The sequence below is a fragment of the Hyalella azteca genome, unplaced genomic scaffold, assembly GCF_000764305.2.
Source record: "Hyalella azteca isolate HAZT.00-mixed unplaced genomic scaffold, Hazt_2.0.2 contig5371, whole genome shotgun sequence".
Lineage (NCBI taxonomy): Eukaryota > Metazoa > Arthropoda > Malacostraca > Amphipoda > Hyalellidae > Hyalella > Hyalella azteca.
In genome coordinates, this window is record NW_025935565.1 from 5,547 (window position 1) to 21,470 (window position 15,924).

The following is a 15,924-nucleotide window of genomic DNA, read 5'->3' on the forward strand; positions in this document are numbered from 1 at the left end:
GAACAATAAACGCGATTCCTATCGTCACGTTTGGGAACCACCTCAGCAAGAACAGAAGCTAAAAAAGCTGGTGCTTAAGCCGGTAAACGTTGATTTTCTGTACACAGATGTCTGGAAACAGCCACCGGATTTTATGACCTTGCAATCGAGAAAGCATAAACTATTGTTGGATTCAAGCTCCATAGTAAATTTGATCGATTTGTGTTGCCGATTAAGATATTCAAAGAAATGGTCCACATGAGAGGGATGTTTGAAAAGTTAAAATGTATCATCTACATATCGGTTGTAGAAAATTGGCTTAAAATCAATAGGACAATTTGCCAGCCATGTAGCCTCGTGGTAACACATGAAAATATTAGCAAAGGTAGGGCCGAGAGGAAGACCCATGCCTAGACCATCAATTTGCCTATAAAGCTGCGACAAACGGACAGGCTGGAGTGCTGGTTGTGTATCAACAGCGGTATGGCGTAGGGAGTTGCTTACCAAAAATTGTGAGGAGGTTGGACGGCATGGGATAAAGCTGTTGGGCGGTTTTAAATATGGTGTAGAGAGATTGTATTGGTGGCTTACTTCTCATTAGCTCACTGGTTAATTTCCATGAAGGGGATTTGTACCTTTGTCTTTTAAGGAGACCGGCTACGGGCTACCCCTAAATTTTCAATTTTGGCATTTTCCAGTTTTTGTGCTCATCTTAGAGCTTACTTTCTGATGCATCGAATGGGACCAGAATCATCTCTCTACATAAAAAAATGATTTCGTGACAGCTCCCTAAAGGGAGGCAGTTTCAAGGGCCCTTCAGTAAAGTCTATGGGATTAATTCGAAGGCTGGACACACTAAAAACTAAAAAGGAACGTCTGATGTAAAGCGGCCAATTATGGCATTATCTGGTGCTTATGCTCATCTTAAAGCTTACTTTCTGATACGTCGAACGGTACCCGAAACATCTTACTATGTGCATTTTTATGTACACGATGCGCGTACACGGGGGGGAGGGGCGGTGTTTGGGGGCCTTCACTAATTGCTATGGGCGTAAATGGAAGCCGGGACTATAAATACAGCCTGCTGTCGCCAATGCAGTCAGTGACCATCATGACAGCAAGGTGAGAGGTGTGCAGCCAGTCGCTCTAAGCCTTGCTGACTTGGTTTGAGGCTTAGTTACGGTATCTAGGCTATGTTACGACTCTTTTACGTCATTTTACATGCCGCGCCCAGGTTTATTGGGCGTGGTGAAAACCTTCTATTGCTCTCATGGCAAACCTTTCTCCTCCTACAGTTTTCAAGCTTACAGCAATGAGACATATACCATTTGATTTGTAAAGACCATACCTATCGATTTGAACATCACTTTTTTGAATTTCTGTCTGGTTTGTTTTTTATATGGGGGAGAAGGGGGGGGGGAGGGGGGGAAAAATGAGAAAAACACGCATAAAAAAACTATGGGGAAAATGAAAAAACCCATGTTTGAATCTATAGCTATGGTCTTTACAAATCGAATGATACATGTTTCGATGTTGTAGGATGATATTTGTAGGAGGAGATAGATTTTCTAAAGTACCCATTTTTAGCCATTTTCTATCAATTTAACGTTTTCTATAAATGTCTTCGCAAAATTCATGGAAGCAAAATGTTATTTTTTTTACATTTTACGTATGTATGTGAAGTTTCATGATGATCAGATAATAACTGTAGAAGTTTTTCTGGAGGGTAGCCGGTCCCTTTAACATATAATCCCTTAGTCTACTCTGCCCTTTAGCAGGCTTACGCACGGAAAGGAGGATGAAAGATATGCTGGTCTTGGGCAATGCTGGCCTCTGGCATGCATCCCATAAGGGACGCCTGTCAGAGACCGCCACTGCCTTGCTTCGAATGGGCTATCATGATCCCATCCCTGAAGGGGTCGCCTGCCGAAGATCACAACTGCCCTGAATGTAATGGACCATCATGATTTCTGCCTTCCGGAATGTAGCCTTCAACACTTCAAGCCGTCCGTATCTAGGCTGTGGGTCAAACCAGCCCTCAGTCAAACGGCCACTTGTCAAAGGACAATAAAATTTTTAATAGAACTTCCAACTATGCTATCTGAAATGGTGGAAACCTAACCTCACATGCGGTGAACGTAAAATAACGTAATTTAACAATGCCTAGGAGTCATATTCAATCTGTGGCCTGGTGGTGCACGGCAGTTGGTGGTCAAGGCCGGAAGAGGACAAAGCCGAGTGGTGCACGGCTGATTGGTGTAGATCCAGAGAGATTTAAGGCGTTGGATTCAGGGCTTATTGGTGCTCAAAATTGGTGGTGCACGCACTGGACGGCTGCGCTCCCTAACATTATCAGCTGCAGGCCACCAGACAGATCAGTGGCCCATAGTGGCAAAGCAGAGAATTTTTTAGACTCTCCCTAAAGTTCATTTTTGAGTCCTATAAGTAGACCAGTAAAGTATCATGGATACCAGCATTATCTTACATAAGAAATTGGTTTAAGTCTTGAGTAAATGAGGAAATTAAAAATGAACTGATTCTAAAAAATCTCTGGTTGTTGTTTGTCACTTTGCAGTGAGATCACATCCATTGAAATAGACCAATCAGCCCACAGGAAAATAAGCCTGACTTCGTATGGCCCAGCGTCATCTGCAAATATGCAAAAAAATTTTACCCCACCCGGACGGAGTGTGCCGCAGCGGTCCGTATCTGTCCTGTGTGTTGAATCAGCCTATGGTCAAATGACCACGCATCGTACGTCAATAAATTTTGGAACAGAACTATGCTATCTGAAACCTATTCTCAGATGCTGTGAGCTAAAAGTTATGTAATTTAGCAAAGCTGTAGAAGTCGCTTGTCAAAGGACTATAGATTTTGGAACAGAAATATGCTTTCTGAAACCTAACCCCCAATGCTGTGAGCTAAAAGTGACAGTCTGGTGGTGCACGGCATTGACGGCGGGATGCATGCAGTTCCACAGGCAACCTGGGCTGGTTGGTCACAGTCCGTTGTCTGCAAGTTACAGTTCAAGCTAAAGTCAGGGTATGAAGTGATGATTTGGTGCAAGGTTCAGTGGTGGACAACCATTACTCTCTGGGCTATTCGTTTCAGAATATGGTGGCGTAAAGCTCCTAATATTTAAAGCAAGATGATGTCATGGGCTGGTTACCGACAGATGGCTTAATCCACGGCTGATTGGTGGTCATCCGGAAATATGCTAGGCGTTCCTTTCAAGGCTGATTGGTGCACAAATTTGGTGGTGCACGGCTGCGTACCAATCAGTATCACTGTATGAATCAAATGTAGATAATTGAGAGGAGCTAGTGTATTGTTGCCTTCCGCTCACTATGACACTGCTATCCACCTAAAGCCGTATATTGCGGTCAATTTTAGTGATTCGAAGCCTCAAATGTAGTTTCTACACCCTAACTTGTATATAAAACAGATTAATGCACAGAAATTATTCAACTGTATGACAATGATCAGACAATCAAGTTACTCGAGTTTGAGTACTACAATAAATTGCGACAAAGCGACTTACGCCTGTCCGTCCAAGTGATCTAAACAATGTTTTGCTGAAATCCGAAACCATATTCTGCTTGCTTCATCCATGCCTTTCAGCACTTGCAGTGTTAATGCCATCAGTTTCTGTAGTTGTCGCAAAAGTACGGCAGAATGACATGTTATTGTTAGCCAAATGCCAAGCAATTTTTCTTAAATTTGGTAAAAAAAATTTACAGATCAAAATTCCTCTAAAAACTTTCTATGCATTGATAAAGTGTAAGTTCCCTGCAAGAAATGGAGGGCTGTTCAAGAAAGCCGACCTTGCAGAGACGCAAAAAAAATAAGCTTAAGTTGGCTTCTGCTTCTGTTCAACAGCTGCTGCAACATGGATCTGAATCAGTGAGTTATCACTATAGATTATAGACTTGGTACAGAGTATAGTTTGACCACAGAGGCAAAGCAAGGAGTATTTTAGACTCTTCCTCAAGTTCAACTTTGAGTCTTTTAAAGTCTAAGTAGACTAGCAATTTAGCAAAGTGTCATGGATGGTACCAGAATTATCATACATGAGATATTGGTTTAAATATTGAGTAGATAAGGACATTAAAAATGAACTGATTCTGAAAAACCTCTGATTTGCCTCTATGACAATGTGGAATATTGGGTAAAATTTTCCTAAAATTGCAGATGAAAATGATCATTTCACACTGTGCCATGGTGTTAAAGCAGAGAATTTTTTATACTTTTCCTAATTTCTTTTTGAGTCCCACTGTCTCACAAGTAGACCAGTGAAGTAGGCTAACATGTAAATAATGTAATCATGGATATCATCACTTTCATCTTCAATATATTTGTTTAAATCTTGAGTAGATGAGGAGGTTCAAAATGAACTAGGCAATTCTAAAAAATCTCTGGGTTGACACTATGTTTCTCAGGCAATTTTAAAAAAGCAATCCCATGCAAAAATAGATCATTTTTCTTATTTTCCCATGAAGAAATTAGGAAAAAGCCATATGAATAGATGAAATTGGAACCTTATTTTCCTGTTTGATGATACCAATACTCAATTGTTCATTCTCTTGCCTGATTTAGATTTAATTACTTGTTTCAGGATGGATCTGCTGATAGCAATAGCGTTTCAGGAGACTCGCAGCATATATCAAGATCCTATGACCAGCATCAACCAGGTGAGATTATCATTAATAGCTCCAATTTGTAAAGTTGCAATGCTAAAATTATTTAATTAATTTTATAAATAAAAATAAAATGATAAAGCATTTGGAAGTTTTTTTCATATGTGCCCAACATTAGAAGATGGGTATAAAATCAAAAATTCAGGCCATATATAACAAGTAGAGTTGCAGCTGAAATATATGTATATATACCTGCCATAGAAACTGCCCACCTACCCACCTGGGCTTCATTTTGAAATGAGAAGCATGTGTTCTTTGAAACAACATTCTTATGCAGAGATATCACTTGGCCATTATTTATTAGTAATGGTTGATAGTATTGAGGATATCAATTAACTACCCTATCCTGAATTAATAGTGTCTACCTTCATGACCTTATTAATAAAGACTTTCCATAATATCATGAAATGATAGCCGACTTGATAGAGGGAAATGGATTTACTGTGTAGAAGTTCAGACCAGCCTGGTGAATGCATGGAATGTGGCATTTGACATCCAATAGAGTTATAGGATTCAGTTTGGAGGGCAATATTATTTCACCTCAAGTGTTGAGGTTTGTAAGTGTGTCAATCAAGAGGGTGTTTGAATCTAAAGATACTTTGATGACCTATAGAAATCAAGCTATTGGTCATTTAAATTCTTTTTCCATTAGATAGCTGAGTTTAAACTTAACATTCATTTCAATGTTTTGGATATTGCTCAATTATAAATTTGTTAGAGATGTAATCAGATTCATGCATTCATCAAATTTTTATGTTACAGTCACAAAGAAAGGAGAATGGGAAATTCTTTCTGGCCTTAAGCAAGGTCAGAGGTTTGAGTTCACACCTGGGAAGTTTGAAGGCTTTCTCCACAAGAGACGCAAGTGGCCTCTCAAAGGATGGCATAAGGTTGGTATTTCAATAATTACTTGCCAGTTTAATCTGATGATATGTGTAATATTTCATAGCCTTTTGTGTATTGCAAGTGCCCAAATCCATCTAAAATCCAAAGCAGAGACATTTTGTTTCTGTTGAGATGTCTGACACAAAGTTATACTTTTATTCAGTGCAATATCTTGGACAATGTCGATTTCAGGCTTAGAGAAATATTTATTACAAACCTATGAGCACTTGGCAGTTTGAAATCTATAACTTGTGCCTTGGTAACAGTTCACTGTGATTTTCTGCAACTTTGAGGTATAAATGAAAAGTTTTATGCATTACTTTTACATACATACTTTTTTTTATTCACAACTGTTTCTTATGAATTTTAAATAATGATTCATTTGTCTCAAAAAGTATTTTTGCAATAAAGTTAGTGATTTTTTTTACCATAGCTCATGCATGACAGGAATAAGTTGCTGATAGTGTTTATTCAATCAAAATGCTATTGGAATAATAATTGGGGATGATGTTTCAGTAACACAATAGTTGAATGTGTCATTTCATTGCACAAATGAAATGTTCTGTGACCAACTGTACCGTAATTTTGGTTAGATTTTATTTGTGAACCAAAATATTGAAAAATAAATTTACTGACTGATTACTTTTACCAACAGAGGTATTTTGTACTGGAGCAGAGCATCCTAACCTACGCTAAGAATGCAGCAGATCTGGCCAGAGGCAAGAAGCATGGCTCCATGGACATTGGTTTTTCTGTTATCAGCACCAAGGCATCCCGACGAAGAATAGATATTGATGCTGATGCCAATATCCTCCATATAAGAGTGAGAAAATATTTATTTTGCATCTAAGAAAAAATTTCTTAAAGGAAAAGCTTTGTTTTTGCAGGCTTCCATTTGCTAGGTAGTTTGATTTTAGATGCATTATACAAAAATATAAGTCAGTACTCACTGCACTGAGTGACAGAGCGCGCATTTTCTCGTTGACGAAAACGTGAGGTCACGGACAGACAGACAGCCGGACGGTTGGATATGGCGAGCACAATAGTGCATTTTTTCCATAAATGAGAAAATGCGCTAAAAATGGGAAGGTGAATGTGAACATCCAATTTAAGAAGCTATCAAAAAATGAGTTATTCTGTTTCAAGATGCTAGATGGAACTTTTAACCCTTACTTCACCTTATCTTTGTAACAAATTAGAAGAAATTGTTTCTTATTGACAGTGTGAGTCGCAGGAAAACTACTTGCAATGGGTGGAACAGCTGAAGCAGCACAGACTACGTAAGCAGCACCAGATGCTCTACAGCGAGCATCCTTCCCCCGGCTCTGGCGTTCCTGCTCTTCTGTCCCCAGCCTCCCCTTCTGATGACTCCCCTACTGGTGTGACTCCTCTAGTAGGAAATCCTGCAGAAAAAGCACTCATTTCTTACCTTGCCTATCTAATTCAATTGTCAAGGCTTCTTTATGACTTGCTGCTCTAACAAGTTTCAGTAGTTCCCACTTGTTCACCGTTCTTCAGGTATCTGGCTTAGAATTGATGCTGTTTACATGGTCCGCCAAGAGCAACTGTTACGAATATTGCATCTATGTCAGATGCATGGTGGTTGTTGTCTTGTTCAAGTCCAAAAGCTTCATTTGTTTATGATTAAAGTGCCAATTTAATTTAAATGATGTTTTAGAGGCTCAATTTACAATCTGATATTTAAATAATTTGAGAAACAGTTGGGCAATAATGTCGTTTCTTTGTTTTTAGATAACTAAAAACTTTATTCCAAAGATGTATAATACACATAGCCTAAAGGTATTGTTTATTCCCCTTGTTCACCCTTCCTTTGGAATTAAAGATGTACTCAAGCTGCTTAAAGTCCGTGCTTGCATCAATTGTGCTATGTAAAAGACTTTGCTCCTTCTGAAAGTCATGAATTGATACTTTATAAATCATCAACCTTGCTTTCTCCTAAATTTTGAAAACTTTATTTAAAGAAATGGGAGCTGCGGTACACTGCTTACCGCTTCACTATACCCTGTCTACCCCTGACCCTGTCTACCCTGTTAACGGTTAACGGTCAACAGTTAACAGTTTACAGATAACAGTTAACGGTTAACAGTTAACAGATAACAGTTAACCGTTAACCTGCACCCTGCACCCTTGCCCCTTCTCCTCCCAGAGCCAGTGGGGGGTATTCCATGCCTGGGACCAAACTCCGCTGCCCTTCCTGGGTCATTAACGGGCACCCTTGTCAGAAGTGGTCAGTTGCTGTTTATAAGAAGGATTCAGGAGAACAGGTTCAAATTAATGACAGACTAAAACTAAGGAAGTTTTGGATACATTTAATGATCTTGTAGGAGGAATGTATTTAAATATGTTAAAATAAGACCTTAAAATACTCTAATGATTAGAGTTACTGCATAAGATGTGCTTAAAATAACTTATTTTAACTTATTAACTGCTTCTGTTTTTTTTATTTGTCTGGAGTATATGTGAAATTTATCAATTATTGCAGAAGTTGGGGGTGGGACGCTGAGACCTTGGCTGCTGGATGGATCGTCTTTGGCGAGCTTGAGCTCTTATTTCGCTGCTGCTGACAGAACCTTAAATCAGCTCTGCAGCCTCCATCAGAACCTCACCCTGCACCATAACCAGCAGGTGATGTAGCCTCCATCAGAACCTCACCCTGCACCACAACCAACAGGTGATGGTAGCCTCCATCAGAACCTCACCCTGCACCACAACCAACAGGAGATGTAGCCTCCATCAGAACATCACCCTGCACCACCATAACAACCAGCACGCAATATAGCCACCATTAAAGAAACCTCATTCTGACGGGTTTTTTCTTGTTTACTGGTTAGAATTTTAATGATTCTTGCTTAGCAATTTCAATATCATACAAAATTTTCATTCCATGTGAGGAATTTTGCTGCAATTTATGCTTGGCTTGCGGATCTTAATGCTCTCGGCCTTGCATCTGTGCTTCAGAATTTCTGAGAATGCCTTGCATTTGTTGGCTTTCCATTTAGATTCATTACTAGCTCATAATGACATTCATCTTGCTTGTTCAGCCTGAGCCTGTTACTCCGTCCTCTACGAAAACACGCCGCAAATTCCGTTTGCGCAAAAAGCAAAGCCAAAAGTCGGCGAGCAACAGCCTGAGTCAGGACCTCGCGCCGGCGGCAGGAGGGCAGGTCCCTCTCGTCCCCTCGCCCCTGACGGCCCCTGAGGCTTCCATGAGGGGCTTGCATTCCGCTCCTCCTCCCCTCCTGCACCAGCTGTCGCAGCCTGGGGACAGGTCGTCGACGCGCTCCGAGGACATCACGCAGCAGCTCCTGTTGCAGCAAAGCTCAATGGCGAGTGTCGCGAATTCCGGCAGGTTTCTCTTGGAAACTCTTGACAAAATACTTAAGTTTGGTTAGTTTTTGAGCTGCTTGGATTGCAATTCTGACTCAATTTATATTATTTTGCTAACTGGGAATATAAAAGTTCCTGAAACGAAGCAGCCGTTAAACTATTCAAAATGAACTTAATGATTAGCTGCTTACCATTTACAAATTGAAATAATTTTTGGTCATCTGTCTTGTGCCAGGGTGAAGTCCATGCAATTTAACCCGTTATTTAAAATGCAGGCTGGCGGCAACCTGATCGATTTGCGCCCGCTGAGCAACAGCAACCCCGCCCTGTCCCAGACGACGCCTAACCCCTCATTCCCCAACCCTCCAAGTACCCCCCAGTTCTTCCCCCCATCAGCCCCTCTTTCCACCCACTCCTCCGCCAACTCCACCAACTCCCGCCCGCCCAGCTGCTCGGACGGCGCCTCGAACCACTCGTATTCCACCAACGTCACGGCGCTCGCAGGAGGCTTCTACCAAGCCAGCAACCAATGCAACCAAACCGCCGTTGCCTCCACCACGACACTCAACTCGACCTCCTCAGCGGCTAACTTGCTTGTATGTCAGGCGGCAACAGTTTCTTCTGCCGAACAATTTAAGAATTAATAACATGATTTTTTTGATATTCATAATTACAATGACTAGACATGTTTGTTTATTAGTATTTTATTAATATATTTTCAGTGCACTTGAGAAGTTTGGATTTGTACTAGAATTTGTGATCTGGCATGTCATTATCTTTACAAAGAATTAGAAATGTAGGTACAACTAAGAGAGAGAGAGTACTCGTTTTGTAATGAATCTGTTATAATTGCCCAGCACGGGGGGAGTCTGTATCCCCCGGGGGGTTCTGGCCCGCCGTCCATCTCCCTGGACGCCACCCACGCCCCGCTGCCCGGAGGGGGAGGAAGGGCAACCTCAGGGGAAGACTTCGCCGTGCTGGCTGGGCAGAGTGAGTGCAGTTATACTGTGCTAAGAGTGCTGAGAGTGAGTGATTAGGTATACTGTCGGGCGTCTGGTATGTGTGGTAGAGTGAGTGCAGTTATACTGTGCTAAGAGTGATGAGAGTGAGTGATAACGTATACTGTCGGGCGTCTGGTATGTGTGGTAGAGTGAGTGCAGTTATACTGTGCTAAGAGTGATGAGAGTGAGTGATAAAGTATACTGTATGTGCTGAGCAGTGCTGAGTCAGCTGCAGTCGCTGTACTCGAGCCTGTGCGCTGAGAGGGAGCAGCTACAGCGCGCGGTGGCGTCAGCAGCCGTGGGCGGTCATAGCGACGCCGCCGCCGCCACCATCGCCACCCTAACGCAGCACCTCAACGCGGTCAGGCTTCATTCGTATCTTTGCTTAGCCTTGTCTTAGTTTACTTACTTAAATATTCCTAAAGTTGTTGTTTACTCATCTAAATATACCTAAACTTGTTGTTTACTCATCTAAATATACCTAAAGTTGTTGTTTACTAATCTAAATATACCTAAAGTTGTTGTTTACTCATCTAAATATACCTAAAGTTGTTCCTGTTCACTTTTTAGATTCGAAAATGAGAAGTCAGTCTGAATTCTTTGTTAAATTTAGAGAGTTTCGGACTGTTAAAAATAATCACACATGTTTTTATGCTCGGATTTGTGGATATCCATTGCATTTTCTGATATTTCTTGGGTTTCAGATTGTAGTAAAAGTTGTGAAGTATCAGTATTGTGCTTAGCTCGAGCATGAGTGTCGTGGTGAAGCCGTAACATTGCAATTCCTTGAGTTTCGTAATCCCTGCTTTCTAAGAAACTCAACGTTTAGTTTTATCAAATTCAAAGAAAGACCCCGTCTTTTTTGCTATGGCAAAACAGTGCACTTTCTAGCAACGATGTATACTTGTTTGTTAATCATATATCCAGAATGCATTGCACTGCTAACAAAAATGGGTTATCTTTCCAAAATTTAACCTAATTTACTAATCTTACATATATTAACGTGTTTTTGCAATTATAGTCAGTGCTCTATTTTTGTCCTCAAGGACAGAATTTAAATTTTCTATGTAAACTTTCCTTCTCTATCAATAGGTACCGTAACATTGAAGCTCTAAACGCATCTTCTCGAAATGAATTAAAATTAATTTCCATTCAAACCCCAGGCCATTCTGCAAAACACAGAGCTGCGAAACAGACTTTCCCGGATCTACGTTGATGCGGACATCTCGCTGCTGCCGGCGCCCACCGCGCCGCCCCCCGACGACCGCTCCCACGCGCCCCTGGCGCCCAGTCTGAGCTACGAGTCGAGCTCCTGCTTCAGCGCCTCTGAGTACTTCGACGCCCCTGAGGGCGCTGCCAGGGGCGAGGACGGCCGTGGCAGTGATGGCAACATCTCTGACTCTTCCAGTGACCGCTCGTCTCCCGCGTCTGGCACCACTAGTGACGCTAGTGACGCCGCCACTGAGGCGCTCAATGAAAGTTAGTTGTGCGTCTGGCACCACTAGTGACGATAGTGACGTTGCCACTGAGGCGCTCAATGAAAGTTAGTTGTGCGTCTGGCACTACTAGTGACGCTAGTGACGCTGCCACTGAGGCGCTCAATGAAAGTTAGTTGTGCGGCTGACACTACTAGTGACGCTGCCACTGAGGCGCTCAATGAAAGTTAGTTGTGCGTCTGGCACCACTAGTGACGCTGCCACTGAGGCGCTCAATGAAAGTTAGTTGTGCGTCTGGCACTACTAGTGACGCTGCCACTGAGGCGCTCAATGAAAGTTAGTTGTGCGTCTGGCACCACTAGTGACGCTGCCACTGAGGCGCTCAATGAAAGTTAGTTGTGCGTCTGGCACCACTAGTGACGCTGCCACTGAGNCCATCTGGACGCCGGCTGTCTGGTGGCCATCTGGACGCCCGCTGTCTGGTGGCCATCTGGACGCCCGCTGTCTGGTGGCCATCTGGACGCCGGCTGTCTGGTGACCATCTGGACGCCGGCTGTCTGGTGGCCATCTGGGCGCCAGCTGTCTGGTGGCCATCTGGACGCCAGTAAAGTATTGTTTGATAATAATAATGGTTAACTTGCGTAATAGTTAACTTGCTCCAAGTTCGCCTTTTGAAGGACTAAATTAATTTCTAATTGAAGATGGATCAATTCATGTGGACATAATTTAGTGCTCTAGTGCAAGTTTAGTTCATGACCGATGAACAATTTCATGAAAAATTAAAAATTGTTACTAAACCTACCCTCTTGCATCGAAAAAGCTTGCCTGCATCGAAACTTGTTTGCATTGAAAAAGTCTGCCTTGCTGTACAAAATATACGATGTTTCAACATAAACTCATAATTAAACATGGTTAGTAACCGATAATCTTGCACACCAGTGAGCACAAAAGAGATGAGCACAAAATAGATGAGCACAAAATAGATGAGCACAAAATAGATGAGCACAAAATAGATGAGCACAAAATAGATGAACACAAAATAGATGAGCACAAAATAGACGAGCACAAAATAGATGAGCATAAAATAGATGAGCACAAAATAGAATAGCACAAAGTAGAATTGCACAAAATAGACGAGCACAAAATAGACGAGCACAAAATAGATGAGCACAAAGTAGAATTGCACAAAATAGATGAGCACAAAGTAGAATAGCACATAGTAGAATAGCATAAAATAGATGAGCACAAAATAGATGAGCACAAAGTAGAATAGTACAAAATAGAATAGCACAAAATAGATGTACCGGTATTATGAAGGTTTGTGTTGAGCAGCGCGTATGCGAGGAGCTGGAGTACAGCGAGCTGCTGGACAAGGCGGCAGGTCTGAAGGACCCGGCCGAGCGCATGGTGCAGGTCGCGGCGTTCGCTGTGAGCGCATACGCGTCCAGCATACACAGGGCGGCGCACAAGCCCTTCAACCCCCTGCTGGGGGAGACCTACGAGTGCATCAGGGAAGACAAGGGCTTCAAGTTCGTCGCAGAGCAGGTCAGTGTACAGGCTACAGTGAACTCAAGTGGACTTTATGTTGCAATAGCTTTTTGTTGTGAAGAAGTTTTATTTTTTACTTAATCTAGAGTTCGATTGATATACTAGCTTGAAATATGATTTTCTTTTTCAATTACTTGTTTTGTATTGAAGCCATTATTTTATTGGGCTTGGATATACTGGCTTTATATATGTTATTCTGTTGAAATGGCGTCTAATTTCATGTAAGCCATTACTTCTTGATGTGTAGACTTCAAGTGATTTATATGCTGACAGTGAAGTTTCCTTGACTCGCTGACTTTAATCTTCAGGTGAGCCACCACCCGCCAGTGGCTGCATGTCACGTCACGGGCTCCAACTTCACGCTCTGGCAGGACGTCAGAATCAAGACTAAATTCTGGGGCAAGAGCCTCGAGTTCCAACCTTCTGGTGAGGTGTTGTCCTGTCTAACGGTCGTGGTCTTGGCATTTTTTTATTTTTATAATCTGTCGAATGTTTTTGTTTCTAAATGTCTTTTTATCTAAACTTTTTTTCTATCCTTTTGGAGTGTAAATTTTCGACCTATTTAATCACCGTCTTTTCGCTCATATAGACGTTTTCTTACCTACTTGGTCATTATTGGATTGTATGTATGTACTAGATTGTATGTATGTACTAGACGAAATTTCGTCCATGTCAAGGAAACAACTCTTGATAGAAATTTGGCGCTGTCAGACTATATTATATAATTATTCAACAGGAAAGTTTCGAATTCCCATTTATTTCAGAGGATATAATGGATTTCATTAAATTTTTCGCGGAATTATGTGTCGCATGAATAAACTTTTGCATAAATTTTAGCTAAAAAGTTTGCGAAGCCATCTCATCGTTACTCCTTTGCGTAATAACTTACATTGATTTGTTTGAATAAGTGTGCCTCTCAAACTTGTGGTGAGTATATGCTGCCTATATATTTATCTGTGTTAAACTCAAGGTAAATTGGTTAAAGAACTATTCATGTGGACAACATCACCCAAATATAATATGAAATCTATTATTTATTTTTAAACGTTGGAAAACTTGTTCCTGAGATCATCAGAGATAAATTTATTTGTTGTGTGGAGTAAAAGCAGTAGAAGCTATTGTAATGTTGAGTCCATAATGTCCAATAGTCACTGCTTTAGCTGAAAAATCCCTTCACATCTTTCTAGGCTACGTTGTCTTGGGCTCGAAGTCATGCAGGGTGACCTTCATATAAAACTTCATGTGGGCCAGCTCATCCATGTTTCATTTCTCATGGAATGATCCCATTTCTAGTTCTACATGGAACTCTAAATTTTCTTGGCTATGGAGTATGGGGTTTTTTCATGGATATGTATTATGCACATCTTGATAGTTCCCAGAATGAATTTTTGTTGTTGATGCCATCAGTTGTATGTATTATGCACACCTCAAACCTTCCAGGATTAATTTTTTTGTTGATGTCATCAGTTGTTCGTATGAGTTATGCACATCTTAATAATTCCCAGGATGAAATTTTTGTGTTGATGTCACAACTGTGTCAGACTTGAGCCCTTGCCGCACTGCAGGTACGGTGCACCTGACGTTCCACCAGCACGCAGACGTGTACGAGTGGAACAAAGTGACGTCGTGTGTACATAACCTGTTCGGGGGCGGCGCGCGCTGGGTCGACCAGTACGGCGAGGCGGTCATCACCAACGCTCCTGAGCACCTCACATGCAGACTAAACTTCCTCAAGGTCAGCCTCAATTTATTCGAGGTCAGCCTTAATTTACTCAAGGTCAGCCTTAATTCACTCAAGAACTCAAGGTCAGCCTCAATTCACTCCAGGTCAGCCTCAATTTACTCAAGGTCAGCCTCAATTCACTCAAGGTCAGCCTCAATTCACTCCAGGTCAGCCTCAATTTACTCAAGGTCAGCCTCAATTCACTCCAGGTCAGCCTCAATTTATTCAAGGTCAGCTTCAAGTTCTTCAAGGTCAGCCTCACTTTATTCAAGGTCAGACTCAATTTACTCAAGGTCAGCTTCTACTTCCATAGAGTCAGTAGGCAAAGTAAACTAATGAGCGTTAGCCTTAAAGTGTGACAACGTTAGCGTTCTGGGCATCAGCTACTGAAGCGTCTTCCCAATATCTACACCAAACCTCCTTTATGCCACATGTATCCGCTATTGCGTGTATCTAGGGCTCTATTATCACTTTTTAAAACTTTGATCCGAATACGGTTCATAACCATGCTGCCCCTCATCAATAATTCGAAATTTTTTAGTGTATCATGAAATGAGTTATGATAAACTAGGCAGTAGGACTCTCGTAAATTTTTGCATGCAGATATAAATATCTTGGTTATTAGCACCTAATGTTATGGCTAATATGCCATTGATTCATCTCTCCTCATATAATAGAATTCATTGTCAACTCGAGCTCAACAAAAATCGTGTAATGTCTAATTTATCCCGAATTACCATAAAAATGCTATCTTTTTCTAGCCAATTCATCATTTGAGCGAGAATTTTCCTACCCTTAACTTCACGCCACTTCTTCAGTGTTGCACTAAACTGAGAATCATATTTGTTGTACAATTGTTGATCAGTTAAGGGTATTATCGCTGCAGGCTCATTTTAAATTAAGATGTACGAGAAGGCCATGCAAATCTTTGCACTGGTTCATTACATTTTTCAGTACATATTGTTAATTAATTCTTATAATGAGATTTCAGTGACGTTCTTAAAGTGTGTAAAATTGTTCATGTTCAGGCGAGCTCGTGGTCGTCAAAGCGGCACGAAGTGTACGGCACCATCGTGGACGACACGACGGGCGCCGTCCTGCACAACCTCTTCGGCAAGTGGAGCGAGTCGCTGTACTGCGGACACGCGCCCTCCGCCAGGGTCGTGTGGCGTCCTGGGTCCATGCCTGACAACAGCCACCTCTACTACGGCTTCACCAGGTGATGATAGGCGCCTCTACTACGGCTTCACCAGGTGATGATAGGCGCCTCTACTACGGCTTCACCAGGTGATGATAGGCGCCTATAC

The 15,924-nt window shown here is 41.7% G+C and overlaps 1 protein-coding gene across 1 annotated transcript in view; it reads left to right on the forward strand.

Moving 5' to 3' along the window:
• Window positions 1-3,605: 3,605 nt before the first annotated feature.
• Window positions 3,606-15,924, forward strand: part of LOC108679435 (oxysterol-binding protein-related protein 3) — a 14,779-nt gene continuing 2,460 nt past the window's right edge. Inside the window, exons 1-17 of the mRNA XM_047880402.1 lie at window positions 3,606-3,882; window positions 4,595-4,670; window positions 5,439-5,566; window positions 6,217-6,384; window positions 6,784-6,940; window positions 7,729-7,809; window positions 8,065-8,207; window positions 8,624-8,908; window positions 9,185-9,505; window positions 9,767-9,899; window positions 10,129-10,271; window positions 11,074-11,389; window positions 11,764-11,927; window positions 12,679-12,891; window positions 13,203-13,320; window positions 14,460-14,629; window positions 15,646-15,836. Of these exons, the coding sequence (XP_047736358.1) occupies window positions 3,778-3,882; window positions 4,595-4,670; window positions 5,439-5,566; window positions 6,217-6,384; window positions 6,784-6,940; window positions 7,729-7,809; window positions 8,065-8,207; window positions 8,624-8,908; window positions 9,185-9,505; window positions 9,767-9,899; window positions 10,129-10,271; window positions 11,074-11,389; window positions 11,764-11,927; window positions 12,679-12,891; window positions 13,203-13,320; window positions 14,460-14,629; window positions 15,646-15,836 (2,912 nt within the window). The 5' untranslated portion in view covers window positions 3,606-3,777. The remainder of the gene's footprint in view (window positions 3,883-4,594; window positions 4,671-5,438; window positions 5,567-6,216; window positions 6,385-6,783; window positions 6,941-7,728; window positions 7,810-8,064; window positions 8,208-8,623; window positions 8,909-9,184; window positions 9,506-9,766; window positions 9,900-10,128; window positions 10,272-11,073; window positions 11,390-11,763; window positions 11,928-12,678; window positions 12,892-13,202; window positions 13,321-14,459; window positions 14,630-15,645; window positions 15,837-15,924) is intronic.